Source organism: Callionymus lyra, chromosome 8 (genome assembly GCF_982586985.1).
Source record: "Callionymus lyra chromosome 8, fCalLyr1.hap1.1, whole genome shotgun sequence".
Classification (NCBI taxonomy): domain Eukaryota; kingdom Metazoa; phylum Chordata; class Actinopteri; order Syngnathiformes; family Callionymidae; genus Callionymus; species Callionymus lyra.
The window spans coordinates 18,759,210-18,777,658 of NC_141825.1; the positions used below are offsets into that span (position 1 = coordinate 18,759,210).

The 18,449-nt window shown below is 36.4% G+C and overlaps 1 protein-coding gene across 4 annotated transcripts in view; it reads left to right on the forward strand.

Annotated features, from left to right (window-relative positions):
- The window catches only part of megf11 (multiple EGF-like-domains 11), a 128,691-nt gene that overhangs the window by 18,603 nt on the left and 91,639 nt on the right, over nt 1-18,449 (forward strand). For 2 of the 4 annotated variants that reach the window (XM_087796635.1, XM_087796636.1), the window contains exons 5-6: nt 2,342-2,434; nt 2,622-2,633. In XM_087796635.1, coding sequence (XP_087652761.1) covers nt 2,342-2,434; nt 2,622-2,633 — 105 coding nt within the window. The remainder of the gene's footprint in view (nt 1-2,341; nt 2,435-2,621; nt 2,634-18,449) is intronic. The other 2 variants (XM_087796637.1, XM_087796638.1) reach the window with 1 other exon arrangement.

The following is an 18,449-nucleotide window of genomic DNA, read 5'->3' on the forward strand; positions in this document are numbered from 1 at the left end:
AATTGGTGGAAGAGTCCATGTATTTCTGGGTTGGAATCTACCAATGTCCTTGGTTGTGGCATTAGGACTCCATGTTAGTGGACGGATGATTCTCATCACACACTCTCTTCATCCCGGCCAGACTCGCTCTATTCCCGAGATAAGAGACCGTCCTTGTGAACCCTTGCTAGCGGACTGACCTTGTCCGCTAATGTTTTAGTCATGCAAAGTGCCCATTTTTGCATTAACGTTCCTTTCCTCAGAGTGACAAAAAACCCTCATATCGGTCATTTTATTATCCAGCTCAAAAAAAACCCCCCCAAACTTCCGGCCCTTGGGAAACGCACTCCCTGGAATATCAATATGCAGCCAATCAATGCGGAGCCGCACGGCGGCTCAATACAAATGATGAAAAAAAAAGTGCACTCTGTAAACACTGGAGTGTCGGCGTCACAGGATCAGTGTATGACAAATCACTGGCCGATCAAATTATAGGGGATTTACAGCTTGTTCTCTCGCCGTTGATAAAGCCTCATTGTGCAGAGCAAACGTCTGTGATAAACCCCAGATGTGGACCACATACCCGACCATCCGAGGAAAATCGTTCCAGAGTCTGAGAAAGGTTGTTAAAATGAGTGCCGTGTTTCAGATTTAATCCAGGAGGCTCCAGTATTGAGTGTTTTTATGGGTCATTTTCTTCCCTTCTGTCTCCAGGACGTGTTAAATTAGCTGCTTTAATGGAACTTTACTGCACATTAACTTGATTGTTAATACAAACACTAGCTGATATACCTGATATTGCCCAGGTGTGTCAGGTGCATAGGTTCACTTTAATAGGCTCTGAAGAAAAAGATATTGACAGAAATGAGGCAGGATAATATAATTCATCATTATACAATATGTAATAATTATGGTTTGAATTTAATTCAAATGCAACCTATGTGAATGATCATGGGGGTCTTCTGTCCCCCCTACCACCCTTACAATGAACAAAAAAGCTTCTGGAAATTTTTCTTGCATGTATTTGTTAACACAATGGTTTAAAATTAGACGCATTTTAATTTAAATGACGGTCTTCTGCCCCCCTTGTCCACCATTATTCTTTACCTGATTTTTCTTACTTTGCCCCCTCTCCCAAAAAACGTTCACTAAGCGGTCCGTAGTCTACATGCAAATTTCCTAGCAATTTTGTCTTCATTAAAATTGGATCTATAGAAATGATCAAAGGGGTTTTCTTCCCCCCTACAATTCTCTGACTAAAATAACTTTTACTCAATATGTAATACATATGGAATACATTTCATAGATTGGACAATGTTCAGAGGGGTCTTATCCCCCCCTTACAATTAAGAATAGGGACTTAAATACTCTCTGACTAAAATACCCTTTACTCAAAAAAGCTGAAATTCAGGAAACACTTCTTATAGAGTTTGTGATGCATGATGTTAAGCTGCAACTAAAGTTGGTACATTTTAGTTTCATGGGTGTCATCTGCCCCCCTCTGTACCCCCTTTCCCTTGACCTGATTCAGTTGCCCTCCCCCCGAACCTTGCCTGAGAGGTCATATATGTATATTTTAGGGGGTTTTCTTCCCCTTTCTGCTCCGTTAAAATAAACGGGTACTGAAATACTCTGATTAATTTATCCTTTACTTAATATTTTATACATATGGAATGTATTTGTTGGATTGGACATGTTTGAGTTTTCAGGGGGGTCTTTCGCCTCCCTCTGTACACCCTTTCCTGCGGACCCGATCTAGTTCCCCTCCCCCCTGAAACCTCCACTAAGAGGTCAGTAGTCTATATATACTGATTCAAAGCAATGTTTCCTTCATCAAAATTGGACGTATGAGAATTAACAAGAGCTGAAATTCCAGAAACAGTTCATGCATATTTTGAAGCTTTCATTTTTTTAAAAATCAAAATGAGATGTATTTCAGTTTTCAAAAGGGTCTCCTAGTGGCCCCTTACCTTTAACTGATCGAGTTGCCCCCTCACCCCCTTTAACCTTCACTTTGAGGGCAGACATTGCAATTTTGTCAAGTGGTTTGGTCGTCTGTTAGACTTTAAGATCAGGACATAGACACTGACTTACTAAATACAGAACTTTTTCCTCTGAGGGCCACATAACTCATCCCTTCTCCGAGCACTAAACGTAAAAATGTATTGTTTTCCAGAAAGCCAAACACAAACAAATGCTGGGTTCTTACACCAGAAATAAATAATAACACAAAGAAGGGGGGTCCTACATTTTCGCCACTCACTGTTTATGAAAATAAAAATCGATGCATCTCTGGTATTGTTTACAGTGAAATGCTAATATAGCAAAATTGCTAAAGATGCATTCTCTTTCTGTCTCTCAGCGATGTGTTCGGACGAGTGTGTCCACGGACGCTGCGTGTCTCCGGATACTTGCCAGTGCGAGCCCGGCTGGGGCGGCCTGGACTGCTCTAGTGGTGAGTGCTGCTTCCCTACTGCACCAGCAATTAGAGGCTCAGACTCATTTATTTCCTAAACGGCTTTTCACGGCCCGTTAGTCTGTCTGAGCTGTAGTTGTGAGCCTGTTTTACTTTTATTTGTGCCTCAATGTACGTCTATCTCAAAGCTGCTCAGCTTTGTGTCCTCTCTTCTATGCACACACAGCCAACGGAACAGGTGAGTCACAATGAATTCATTTTCATCTGCTGAAAGTGGAAGTGATTTGCTTGATGAATTTAGCGGATGGATGGATGGTTGCACCCTCCCACCACCACCACCACCACCACCACCGCCATGTGTCTCCAGAGCTCCCTCCTCTGGTCTTAATCATGATTAGACTGTGACTTGTGCAGTGGAATGATAAATCAATGCCAAGCTGAAACAAACCATCGTCCTTCTCTGTTTACTGGATTTCCGTTTTTTGCCGTCTGAACTGGTTTTGTCGTTTGTCCGAGGGGAAGATTATGGAGCTTCTTCCATCAACTTGGACTGTCATTTGCTTTTCTTTGACTCCACCACGGGTACATTCCACACTTCTCCTCTCACACATGAGCGATGGGGAATTATACCTTTAGTGTTATTGTAGAGATCTATGACTTTTCATTAGCAGGAGAGCCATTCGCCTGATTAGCGAACGTCTGTAAATCAGCGGCTCGCTCGGGCCGGCCTCTCTGGATTCATGGGCTTAAATGACAAGCTGTACTGCTGCTCACTCATACGGACCGCCAGAGGTCCAACAGGAAGATGTGAGGTTCAGGACCCCCCCGGGGACCCCTCGAGTTACTCTAGGCTAGTTAGGAGCGCGGCGACGTGTTAGCTTTTTCTCTGCAGGTGCGAAGTTAATCCACCTTATTAAAACAGACCTGGTGATTGAGACGGAGACATTATTCATAACTCCGGATTTCCATACGAGGCAAGATTCCAGGCTTCATTTACGAGCTTTCATCTGTAGAAATGAGGGACGCGTGCCAATTTTTAAATGAAATCTGCCCCCCTTTTTTTCTTTCCTCCAGGAAGTGGTTCAGCAAGTTTTTTTTTTTAAGTCTTTCAGTAGGAATTTTATGGGAACAAAGTGTAGACAGGTGAAGTGAGGCGACACCAAGCTCAGATTAAAGTGCCGACTTTGAAGTTTACATTGACGGCCATTGCCAGTCCATTAACCCGCGCGTCAGAAGAGACGACGTGCTTGTCGCATGCTGAATCTCCAGAGAAGAATTGAGAGATAACATCTTCCGTTTTAATACAGACTCGATGGTTCATGTGACAGACCTTTGTAGACTCTTAGCTTTGGGTTAATGAAGCAGAATTACCTTGTAAGTAAAATGTGAGCAGCGGGAAATGTACATTATTTTGGCATCCATTAATATTTTAGTAGCTTTGATCTTACATCTCATTCTTTTTGAGGAATGCGATCACAACTAGTCAAACGTCCAAAAGCCTCTTGAGCTACAGCGTTTTATTCTGTTAGGGATGCGATAGATTATCTATAAAAGGGGTCCCCAAATTTTTTTCCTGTAAGGGCCACATCATTTTCCACATCAGGGCCGTGGTCCGTATGTAACATAAAAAGTCAGACTACTGCAGGGGTGGCTAAAATGTATTGTTTTCCAGATGGAAATAGAATTTGCGCCACTAAAATGTTGAAATCTTTCGAGACAGACCTTCTTAGAGAGCAGAGTTACATTTACTACTCTAAAAATGAATTCGGTCCTATATTTTCTCGCTCACTGTAAGTGGAAAAAAAATAATGAAAATGTGTCTTTAGTATTGTTTTCGGGGCCGGTCCAAATGGAGTCGTAGTTTTGGGACCACTAGTCTATATATTCCTCATCTGATTTGACGGTCATTTTCTGATGATTAACGGCTAATATACATTTTTAACTTCGCTACCATTGAAAGAAAATAAATATGAACTCCACTTCACCCGAAACTATTTCAATCTCAAGCTCTGACTCAGATTCATCAAATGATCCGAATCCGGAGTAGCTATTTACGTAGACGTGCACTTTACGTGTAAATATACGCGTGGATTTACTCACGTTTCATGAATGAGACCCAATGTTTGGACAAAATCTGCCTGTATGGATCTTTAGTTATTCAGTGTGAAAGTATTATGGATGAACTTTTATGGCTTAAAAAATCCAGCGAAAGACTTTTATCAACGACTGAAACAGGATCTTGTGACGACGCAAAACGTCATATGACCCAAATATGACCTTCACACAGGTTCCATTGAGATTTATTCAGATTTATTCGCATTTCATTACGACTGTACTCGATCCGATTGGTCTTCTTTCACTTCCACACGTTAATAATCAACTCTACATTAACTGATGGAAAGGATTGAAAATAACACGATGTCTGCTTTCTTCGTCACGCATGAGTGATGCATTCAATGACGTCGGGATTGCTATGGTGTGTTCAGGAGCGATTTATTGTAACTAGCTCTAGTGTATTCACTTTTTATGTAAAAAACTAACGTTCAGAAAACACATTTCTAACGCTTATGATGATATCATTTTAATGCTTCTTGTTCATTTCAATTTGTTTTATATGTTTTAGTTGTAATTATTATTATTTTGGATTTTATAAACTTTTCATGTGTCTGGCAAAAGACAAGCTCAGTGGCTCGTTTAAAATAAATGAAATCTGTTTCAGTGAATGTACATATGAATTTTATAATACACTTGACTTAAATGCACTTTGTTTTTATAAGAAAAACAGTTGGGTGAGTGGTGGTGTATGTTACCTCTATAATTATGTATAGTATTCAACTTGCACACAAATATAATAAAGGGTGGAAATGTTGCAAGAGCGCCCTCTATGGAGAGGCCCTTTATAAGAATCCTTTGGACGCTTTTTGTCATCAGACGACACAGGGCGTACCAGAGATAGGACTGTTCTCTATACAAATAGATCTTGTTTAAGCTAATGATGACAATTAATCTTGTCATTTATTGCGTTATATAATGTGTAGAGGTGTACTGCGGAGGAACTACTTCCTGTCCTGAATGTTTATATTTCCATGGGAAGGAATAAATAAAACATTCCAAAGAGACCATCCTGTGTCATCAATAAAGTTAACACAACACAGAGTTCAACCAGTATTTGGTCCAAACCCGTATCTGCCAAGAAGTTGGACTTTTGTCGGAGGTAACAAAAATGGCAGTGATGCTTCGTCCGATTTACCAGAAAAAGAAGAAAAGTAGTTGAGCTGAATCTTGTTTATCCTATTTAATAAAGTGGTCAATTCATTTAAAAAGGTTTAAATTAATCTAAAATACATTCAAAATATTTAATTAAAATGTTTAATTAAAATTGTGAATTTTGTTTCCGTCTTTAAAGGTTTACAACTTAATTTACTGAACGAATAGATGAACTGACAAAAGGAAAATAAAAGTATGAGTCAGAAGTCGCCTTTTGTCCTTTTGATGTTCGGGTCACTTTGACCCTGAGATAACACAATGCTCAGGCTAAAGGTGAACGAACTGACTGTTGAAGAAAGAAAAATAGATGATTCACATAAAAAAAAGGGATGGTGAGACATGGAGAATAACTTTAATCACTTTAATAAAATTGTTTTTTCATGTATTATCATCTTTATTATGAATATAAATGATTCAAATATAGATGCATTCCCTCAAATATTAAATGGTTTCCCCTTTTTTATTCCCAAAGAAATATCAGAAGAAAGTGGGAGTTTGTCCCCATTTCAACTGGAAAACTATATTATTGTTTCATTTATTCTTCAGCGCTGAAGTCACACAGAGGTCAAAGATTCATTCAATTCACTTGGTGGCTTTTGAAATAAAGGAGTTGAGCTTCGGTCTAGTTCAAATAAAATAAAAACTTGTGATTGACAGCTTGAAACTGCTACATAACCCTGTGTTGTGTCCCATTCTCTCCGCCTGAAGACGAGCTAGTGTTGGCTTGAAAAGCCAGTTTGTGGCTGGCGAGAGGGCAGAGTGAGCCGCTCACATTGCAGAGGAAGTGTGAACGTGATAAAAAAAAAAGAAGTGTGTCGTCGTGGCTTGGAAGTGAAGAGCTGCGGCGGGATGAGAGCTGAAGTGACGGCTGATTTGGAGCTGAATCAAAGGACTGGACTTTGTTTCTGGAGCATCACTCGACAGGGAGCAGTTGGGTATTTGGGTCAGGTTGGAGGGAATAAAGAGTCTGTGTCATTTTTTTCGGGGCCGGACAGGACGAGATATGAGACGCAGCCAGCGCGAGTCGTGTTGTGAAGCTGGAGGAATAGATCAGGTGTGTTGCACCCGCTGGGATCCACCTGCAGGTGAGATGGAAAGAAACACGCCGAGACGAGACCGGCCCCGGTGACCCGGCTGGGAGTCCTGGGGCGCCTCGGACTCCTCAAGGACAAGCGGGGTCTTTTCCTAGCACGTTGTTTTTGTCAGTCCGTGTAATAGTTTCTGACTGTTTTTTTTTCAGTTCAGGATGAGCAGCAGAGTGAAGTCATTTAGCTCAAATCAAAGCTCACATAAGTGTCTCTCTTCAGAGCGCTGGCAAGGAATTCCTGTGGCTTCGCTTCCATCTCCATTAGTCCAGAAATCCACATTCCATAACACTCAAATGTTGTGTGTGTGTCTGGACACAGCATGACCTTTTTATACAACTTTATATGTGACCTTTCATGACAGACCATGGGGCTTGTGCTGCTTGTACATAAAGTCCTAAGTTTAACGGTCGAACACCTTCCCTCGCAGCATGAAGACTCTGCAGGCGAAGTGTATTTTTATGGACACAAAAAAAGTCGGATGCATTCAAACTACGTTGACAGCCTTCCGACTCAGATCCAGTTGAAATGATCTAATGTCAACCATTTATTTTGATAACTCAAACACATGTGGAGCACTAAGAGTTAAGATGGACGAATACAAATCTTAATAATAATTGAAAACTCTATGAAACTATGGAAGTATTTCTGTGTCATCAGAATAATGAATATTTAAGTGTCATGTATTTATGTTTTTTTTTATATATTAGTACTTGATTGAATCATTTGTATATGGAAAGCTTGAATTTATTTTTTATTGAATAATGAAGTTCAATATTTTTTTATATTGAAAGTTTTTTTTTTATTAATTCATGTAATAATGAAATGTAATCATTTTATATGGAAAGGTCACGTTTATTTTAATGGAATAATTGAATTGGATGATTTGTTAATTGAAAAGTTGAAATTATTTTTATTTAATAATTAAGTTCAATCATTTCTGTATTCCAATTTTACATTTATTTGTATTGCATTATAAATTCAATACTTTGTTTATTGAAAAAAAAGTTTTAATTTGTGGTTGTTGTCGAATTTACACATAGTTTAATATTCAAATCTTAATGATTAAAAATATGTAATTCATGCATAAATATATTTAAACACTTTTAACTTTCTGTTTGTCACGCATCAGTGATGCATTAAATGACGTTGGGATTGCTATGGTGCGTTCAGCAAGTGCATTCACTTCAATGAAAAAAACATTCAGAAAACAGAATTTCTATCACTTATTATGATTTCATCTTAATGCTTCTTGTTTATTTCAATTCGTTTAATGTGCAAGTTTAAATTTATTTTATTTTTGATTTTCAATAATTTTCATATATAATATTACATTTAAATTCATTTAAAAAAAATACACCATTTCAAACATTTGTAATGTTATATTCAAGGCTATAATATTCTGATGACACTGATATGGTTCCGTGTGAAATTCATAGAAACGTAGAGAAGCTGAAAACTGGATTCAAGTTTTGCTTCTGTGGTCGTGGTCAGATCAGCACCACGGTCAGCTCCCACTGCAGTCTGACAAACACAAGAAAGTAACATGAAGCATCGTAAGTCAATTGTTCTGACCGTGTTACTTATCTTTGGAAGTATTTCCTCTTGACCATCATGGACAAATCAAGAAGAACAAGTCAAACATTTGTTTTTTTAATGAATTGTATTCCAATTTAGGCATCGATCAAAAAAAAAGAAGAACAAAAGCTACCACGACAACTAAAACCCCTACTACTACTTTAACTACTATAACTACAACAACAATTACTACAATGATTACCAAAACGATTACTACAGCAATTAAAACAGCCACAACAGCTACTACTACTACTACAACTACTATAACTTCTATAACAACAATTACTGGAACGATTACTTATACGACTACTACAATAATTACAACTACTACTACAACTACTACTACAACAGCTACAACTTTAACAACTACAACAGCTATAACTACTACAAATATTACTACTACTACTACTATTACTACTACTACTACTATTACTACTACTACTACTACTACTACTACTACTACTACTACTACAACTACCTAAGAAACAACCTTACTACTACCACAAAGACTACTAAAAAGCAAGAGCAATTACTACTACAACTAAAACCACTACAACTTCTTCAACAACTACTACTACAACTACTTAAGAAACAACCATTAACAATACAACTACTACCATAAATACTACAAAAAAGCAAGAGCAACTACTGCTACAACTACTATAACTTCTATAACAACAATTACTGGAACGATTACTTATACGACTACTACAATAATTACAACTACTACTACAACTACTACTACAACAGCTACAACTATAACAACTACAACAGCTATAACTACTACAAATATTACTACTACTACTACTATTACTACTACTACTACTACTACTACTACTACTACTACTACTACTACTACAACTACCTAAGAAACAACCTTACTACTACCACAAAGACTACTAAAAAGCAAGAGCAATTACTACTACAACTAAAACAACTACAACTTCTACAACAACTACTACTACAACTACTTAAGAAACAACCATTAACAATACAACTACTACCATAAATACTACAAAAAAGCAAGAGCAACTACTACTACAACTACTATAACTTCTATAACAACAATTACTGGAATGATTACTTATACGACTACTACAATAATTACAACTACTACTACAACTACTATTACAACAGCTACAACTATAACAACTACAACAGCTATAACTACTACAAATATTACTACTACTACTACTTCTACTACTACTACTACTACTACTACAACTACCTAAGAAACAACCTTACTACTACCACAAAGACTACTAAAAAGCAAGAGCAATTACTACTACAACTAAAACAACTACAACTTCTTCAACAACTACTACTACAACTACTTAAGAAACAACCATTAACAATACAACTACTACCATATACTACAAAAAAGCAAGAGCAACTACTACTACAACTACTATAACTTCTATAACAACAATTACTGGAACGATTACTTATACGACTACTACAATAATTACAACTACTACTACAACTACTACTACAACAGCTATAACTACTACAAATATTACTACTACTACTACTATTACTACTACTACTACTAATACTACTACTACTACTACAACTACCTAAGAAACAACCTTACTACTACCACAAAGACTACTAAAAAGCAAGAGCAATTACTACTACAACTAAAACAACTACAACTTCTACAACAACTACTTAAGAAACAACCATTAACAATACAACTACTACCATAAATACTACAAAAAAGCAAGAGCAACTACTACTACAACTACAAAAAAACTAAAACAAAAACCTACTAATGATAATGTTTGTCATTGTCAGTTAATAAAAGCTTCTGAAAAGGACTGAAAACGGATTTAAATTGTCCAAACTTGTATCTCTTTATGTTCCATTTCTTTTCAATCAGCAAGGTCTGACGCTTCATTGTTGAGGTTTCTTTTTTTTTTTAACCTTCTTTTTTTTTACGCAGCTCTGCCTCGATCTGTAATCTCTTGTTGTAAGAAACAGCATCAGTCCCAAAAGGGCTCTAACCGAATACAGAAAGAGAATGATTGAAAAAGAATTAGGCTCAATAAAACAGAGACATAATTTCTACAAAGGCAATTCAGGAAAGTGTGTCTCTGCTCGTGGGACGCAGCGGTTTGTCCTCAGTCGTTTAGGCTGCCGGGGTGTGCGATGTTATTGCTTGTAGTTGGACGAACAACTCGATTCCATCAAAACCGAGAACACGGAGTGAAACAGAAAATCAAATCTTTGTAGACTATTATGAGTTTATTGAATGAAAACTTTATATTTTTTTTCTAAGAATCTTATGAGTTCCTAGACATTTGAAGAAAGTCACAGATGTGTGACCATTCCAGAATGTATTTTCTATCTTATTATATATGATTAAATATTTAATCTAACAAGCCACATTTCTAGATGTTTTGAGCAAAAAAAAACGGTGTGTGAACTTTTTTTCATTTTCAATGTGATGTTGCAAGATGTGCCACGATAAATCTGGGGAATGTGCTGCTGCAGGAGGCATCCGGTGTGTCGCTACGAGGAATCTTTCTTGCTCATTAACCATGTCTAATGTGGTTGGTCAGCTGAGGCGCTCTGGGCGACAAATGCCTCCCTCATGCATTGAAATGTACAGGCGGTTACACACCTGCTTAATTGATGAATGATGCTTGTTAACGCCTTTAAGGATTCCTGTGAGTTTAATTTGACTAGAATGAGCTAAAGATTTGATGTGAAAATGTGGTAAATCTTGCCATAACGCAGATGTTTACAAAAGTTAAAGGTGTGAACTTTGATATTTTTTATGTTTTATGTTTAATCTAATAAAATTGTGTTGATTGACCCTAGTAATTCTTTATTTATTTTGAATATTTTATTTTATTCGATATCATAGAATAGTTAGTGTATTTTGGATTTTTTTTAAATATATTTTCCAAGTTACAATATTCTATTGTTTTCTGTAATTATCTGTTTTTACATATTTAATTTCAAACATTGTTTTCACAATTTCATCTATTATCTCCCCAAAAAAAAAAGTGAAACAAAATATATATAAAAAATATTGAATCTATTCGTTTGTATGTGCTTATAAAATAAAATAAGCAAAACAAAGAAAATGTATTTCCTGTGACCCCATGAAAGGGTTAATTTCAATCTTATTACTGGACTCTTTCATAAAATGTGAGATGGGAAATGTCACACTTATGACAGGGGTGTAAAACTATCACACAGGGGGCCACAATCTCTAAGCTTAAGAGGTTGTAGGCCAAAGAACATGGATATTTAACAATTTTCTGATTGTGTTATTGTCTTTACATTTTTTGTGGTGTGAAATATCTTAATCATCTTCATATTTACAAATGTACCTTTCAAATGTATTTTCTCCAACATCTCTTTTAATCTTGTCTGACTACTTACTGTTGAAAGATATTGTTCGGGGTGTAAGGCTGGATTAGATCAGTGATGTAAGGAGGAGTCTGACCATGAATAGATCTGAAAGTAAGAACCAGAATTTAAAAAATGATCCCGAAAGAAACTGGCAGCCAGTGAAGAGTTTTAAGGATCGGGGAAATGTGAGTTCTTCTACTAGAGCGGGGCAGAATTCTCGCTGCAGAGTTTTGTATTAACTGCAGACGAGACAGCTCCTTCTTGTTAAGACATGAAAACAAACTGTTACAATAGTCCAGGCGAGAAGACACAAACACATGGATTACAAGATCCAGAGCATTTTGTGACACAATTTTCCAAAGTTTAGAGATCTATGTTCAAGGAACAGTTTTTGGCCAGTTTTTTCCATGTTGAACTAAAGACATGTCTTTGTCAAATACAACACCCAGGTTTCTCATTCTCAGCCCTGAAAAAAACCTGGGCCCAACTCAACCCTACTGGGTAGTAATGGCTGTAAAACTCTATCACACAAGGAGCCAAAATCTTTAAGCTGTAGAGGTTGTGGGCCGAAGAACACGGATATTTAACAATTTTCAGATTCTGTTATTGTCTTAATTTTTCGAGGTGTGATGTAGCTTATCTTCGTATTTTCTTTTAATCTTGTTGGACGTCTCTATATTACTGTTCAAAGCAATTTTTTGTTTCTTTTCTTTTCTTAATCATTAATCTACTTTGATTTTGAGCGATACAACTGTAAGGCCACATCAAAGTTGATACGTGTGCTAATGGAAAGTAATACGATCAAAATATATCTTTCATTTAAAAAACCCATTCAAATGTGTCCAAAACCAAACGCGGACTTGTGACCCTGAAATGTTTTGTCTGAATAAGTTTTCCTCAGTTATTTGTAATGATGTACTTCAACTCACTCTTGTGTGTCATTTTAATGTTAATGTATTTCTGCTCAATGTGTAACTTTGCAGCCTCTAGGTCAGGACCTTCTTGAAAAACAGATTTTTAATCTCAATGGGGTTGTTTTCCTGGTTAAATAAAGGTTGATTTAAATTTTAAAAAACTGACTCGAACAGACTTATGAATCATCTCATAACAGAATAAACGTTTAAATCAGTGGAGCTTTAATCAAATTGTCTGGAAAGTGAACTAAATATGAACAAATAGAAAGTGTAGCTACTGTTGAGCGAGTCACTGATGCGCTCATATCGATTCAGTTGTGTATTTTATAAATAAAGTTATATTGCAATATGGAGAAGATTGAGAAGATTGGACCGAAAAAGGCGACTTTCCACGCAAGAGCACAGCTGAACTGGTTGTGATTTAAACTCATCTGTTGACACTATTTACACACGACTCTCCGAAGTGTTTCTGTGCCAGATGGTTCATTTAAAGTCCCCCAGCAGCAGGACACTGACAGGCGTCGCTATCAAAGTGTGCGAGTGCATACACAGGCTGCGATGTAAAAGCCACTCTCCCTTGACTCGTCGCTCCAAATGTTTTTCTTCGGCCAACAAAACTTCCCCGCACATTACTCCTGCAAATAACCAGCCGCCACTTTTCACGTCACGCTTTATCCCCGACTGACACCCAGAAATTTAAAAGGGCTCCACCGTATGTGCTGGAGAGGAAAAAAAATAAACTGTCCGTATCTATTTAATTTCTCATTATCCTGGAATGTGAAAAGGATGTTTTAGAGAGAAGTATAAATATTCAGAGTCATTAAGGAGAAGACACTCGCCGGTTGTGACAGGCGACGTCTCCCTTCGTTCAATGGAGTCACGCACTGAGTCTCTCACGGGGGCGGCCAGTGATCCAATCTGTTGTTTCGTGCAGCTTCACACTGTGTTTGTGGACCTGGGTCTCGCTATGATGATAGACTTCTTTATATTGTTCGAGGCGTTCCCAGAGAGCGACACGCTCGGGATTGATGCCGCCATCTTTGTGTTATTATTCCTTTCATGACTACAGATGTCGACTCTGTTCTGCTACAGATCAGAGATTTGTAGTGTTTCAAACATCCATTACGAATAAACCAATTAAATGAAGGGACATAGTGCTGTTGTTAGTGTTTATGGTTTGAATGACTTTCTATTCTGTCTTAATTTAACAATAATATCATGCATTATGCTTTGGTTAAATATAATAATGATTATTATGTATAATTTATAGGCTGGCAAAAATCATGTGATTATATACAATTCATTAATTACAGTCATATTTAAGGCTCTATTTATTTTCTTTTTTGCATTAATTTAACTTTTAATCTTTACTGTTTTTTTGCAAGTTTACTTTTTTCTTTGGTCTTTGAAAACAATGGCTGATCCCTGCCTGGAGTTGAAACTGATTGGTCCGTTGAATCGTTGAATACTTCAATTTTCCATTTGAAATCGTACAAAACTTTATATAGGCCTTGTGTCTTAGTATTATTTTCTAATAATTTAGAAAAAAAACACAACAATATCCCCCCCATGTTGGTGTAACTTCTGAATTAATTACATTAATGTATTGATCACTCAACTTCTTTAATCTCAAGGCATCTTAAATTATGATGAATAAGTATGTGTGTTTTTTTTACTAGATAATGTAAACCAACTTTTATTAAGTGTATACCATCATTAATTTTTCTTCATAATATTATTGTGATAAAGCAATCCAGTGAAGATGGATGGATACTGTAGATAGATGGATACTGTAATTAAAATGATATGGCAGATAATGTAGATAGATCTATAGGTACTGTAGATAGATAGATAAATACTATAGGGTAGATAGATGGATGGATGGATGGGGGATGGGGGGATAGATGGACATGGTAGACGGAACAATGGATATTGTAGACGGATAGATACTGTAGATACTGAAAATACTCACTGTAGATAGATAGATACTGTAGATAGATACTGTAGATACTGAAAATACTCACTGTAGATAGATAGATACTGTAGATAGATACTGTAGATACTGAAAATACTCACTGTAGATAGATAGATACTGTAGATAGATACTGTAGATACTGAAAATACTCACTGTAGATAGATAGATACTGTAGATAGATACTGTAGATACTGAACATACTCATTGTAGATAGATAGATACTGTAGATAGATACTGTAGATACTGAAAATACTCACTGTAGATAGATAGATACTGTAGATAGATACTGTAGATACTGAAAATACTCACTGTAGATAGATAGATACTGTAGATAGATACTGTAGATACTGAACATACTCATTGTAGATAGATAGATACTGTAGATAGATACTGTAGATACTGAAAATACTCACTGTAGATAGATAGATACTGTAGATAGATACTGTAGATACTGAAAATACTCACTGTAGATAGATAGATACTGTAGATAGATACTGTAGATACTGAAAATACTCACTGTAGATAGATAGATACTGTAGATAGATACTGTAGATACTGAAAATACTCATTGTACATAGATAGATACTGTAGATAGATACTGAAAATACTCACTGTAGATAGATAGATACTGTAGATAGATACTGTAGATAGATGGATGGAACTTTATTGATCTCTTGGGAAAATTTGAATTCCAATCACCCTACAGCAGTCGACAGAAGAACGAATTACAAATAAAGTGCAAAGAACAAATTGTACAGAGATCAATAAGATAATATCACATGCATAAACATAAATAAATAAGAATATTAAGTTGCAGTTCACAGCAGGCTCTAAATCGTGCAAAAAAAATCACCTTTAAACAGGAGCTTGTAGCACAAGAGACGTCAAATCTATCCACACACACACCTCTCTTGAAATGATGGTGAGGCATGTCTGGGCCACAAGTGAGCTGTACGGTGAAGCAGTGGAGAACGTGGAAACGTATAAATGTCTGAGGGCCCTTTAGTTCAATCTGCTGGAGATAAAATGAGGATGTTTTTATTAAAACTGCTCCCGTCTTGTTGTCTCACTGATCTCTGGTCTCTGAGATTATACGGCGGGGGCGTCACAGCTCCGAGAAATGTGTCCCGGCTGCTCGACTTGTACCTGACTTATGTTGGACATAAATCAGTCTGGATGGACGTCGTTGGACTGATGGCCGGACCGGGGAGTAAATTATGCCTCTTGGTCGGCAGCGAACAGCTTTTTTTATTGCCGATGACACACACATGATGGCGAGGAGGCTTCAGTGCCTCAAATAAGCCAAATATTTCTCATTTCTATAGAAATGAAAGTTTGTTTATCTGCCAGGATTCATCACAGCCAAGTTTATTTTTCAGGAAAATTTGAGCTTCGTTGTCTCAGTATGCAGATTGACTTCGTATCGTCCCATTAAACCGGATTTATTGTTCCCCGAGAGCGAACTGCTCCATTAACTTTGGGAGAACGCCTAAATTTGCGAGTGAACTCGAGTGTGTCGTCTTCTTCAGTGACTACAACCTGAGCACAGACCCGCCGGTTAAATACGTCGGTTTCGCCAGATAAAAAATAATTTGGAGTCGATGGAATATCCAGATATCTAGTCCCACAAGTCGTTATCGGCGTAATGTTTGTCATTAGTGTGTACGAGAGAGTTTCTCCTACACACTCGCCGACTCTTTCAGCGTGCACAGATGACTTGATTTAATAAGGACATTAAAAAAAAAGAACCTTATCTCTCGTCCTAAGAAGAAGGTCAGCGTGTCTAAAATGGCTGAAACGCAATGATAACAGTTTAGAGAGATAAGATATCCACTGAATACTAATGCGGAGAGTAAAAAGCTTTCTCTGGCTCATTTCACAGTCTCCAAGTTACGTTTGATTTTGTGGTCCTTATTTATGACACTCTTTCAATAGAATCGATAGAGTTTTCCTTCAACTTCATTTCTCCAGAAAAACTGTTTACAGTTCAGCGACTTGTTCCTCACACTTGGTTTGAGCTGTTGTGTTTAAATGCAATTTAGCTCTGCGTGGATGAAAGATCGTTCTTTTTCCCCCCCCATGTTGTTTATGAGTGTGAGATGTTAACACAAGAGCTGGAGAGAAATTGTTAACTTGGGAAATCATATTTATAGCAAGACTGGATGTTTGAATCCAGCCAGTAATGATGATTGAAAACTGTTTTACAATCTAGACAACCAGCAATATGATCAAAACAGATCCATATAGTTGTAGGCTATCAGATAAAACCTCAAATAACAAAAACATATTTGTAACACTTCATGAATGGTTCGGCTTATTAAAGCGCTGTATTTCCCCTTCAGTTGACTTCCATTATGGTCCCTCGTTTATTTCAGCGTTTACGTTTTTGAAAACGTGTCGTAATGAACAAAATCCACGACATATATCATTTTAACAACATGACTCTGATTGGCCGAGGAAGTGCGTGTTGGTTATAGTAGTATAGTTGTTTTGGTTGTTACAATGAAGTGTCTGTGTGTTGGCTGTACTCTTCATAGTCTGTGCATCAGTTATGATATAAAGTTATAAAAATGAATGAGTTTTTCTGTGCCTCGTCAGTCTAGAAATATATTACAGCTCCTCTGATCACGCTGCCTCCCCACCCTCGTCTGTGACGCCGACTTCCTCGTCTCATTCCAAAACTTATTAAACCAAATTGACTATCTTTAGTTTAAAAAATAAGCAAGTTACAGCCGCTTAGTGTTTTATTTTAGCCCTTTATAACTTAAATTATTGAACTTTTAACATTTTTACAATGATTTAAGTTGGGATAGCAATGAAAATAATATGTATTAACAGTTTAGAAAGTGAAATATTACAACATGGCGACAGTATATTTTCCTGGAGTGTGCGTTTGACTGGTTGTCCCTTTCTAAAGAACTTTCCAGGATTTCTCGCATGACGTATCAGGCATTGGCTCCACATTGTGTGTCGTAGTAAATGAATCTCAACAGGTTTAATTTTCTTTTTTTGACTCTTCAAATTATGTTGACAAAGCAAAATTAAATTTTAATACTTTAATTAACTTCATTGTTTACTATATACCAAGTTCTGAAATTGATAATCAAGAAACCAAGTCAATATTTACTTAACTTATTAGAAAACTGCACACTGGGAGCAGAATCTGTCTGACACATATTCTATCAGGTTTTACTTCACTTTTACCAAACGAAGACGCTCTAAAGTATTTTAGATACATTTTAATTGATCATATATTCACATATTTTGGGAAGAATGACAAATAAATCAATTATAAAATGGATAATTGTTAATTTATTCTTAATTTAGGTGAATATCTTGCTAATAAATGTGATAACAAATTAATTTAAAAAAATTGTCATTTTTATTATGCAAAAAGGGATAAAGCATTCTTTTTTGGAAAAACCAAAGCCTAAATTAGGATACAATATAATTTTACCAAATAATTTGATTAATGTAGAACAAAGTTATTCGCCTGCAATTGGACAAAAGTCAACTCAAAATTTTATAAAAAAAACTGTGAATGAAAAAAAATCAAAACATTTTTAAAGGATTAGATTATTTTGATGACCTTTAATTTAACATTCTTTAAAAAAGTCAAAAAAGAGAAGGAAATGCTAAAAAAAAACAAAAAAAAACAAAATTAGATTAGAAAAAAATTCTTAACCTTTTTTCGTCCTCCCAAAAAAAAATAATATATAAATACAATTCCTTTGAATTCATTAACATTTTTTAAAGGATAAACATTTGTTTTATGAGCTTAAATATGCATAAGATTAGTCGATGAATTGATTTAAGAAAGTTACGGAGGGAAGAAAACAAACATCTGCTCATGCATAAAAAACATAAAA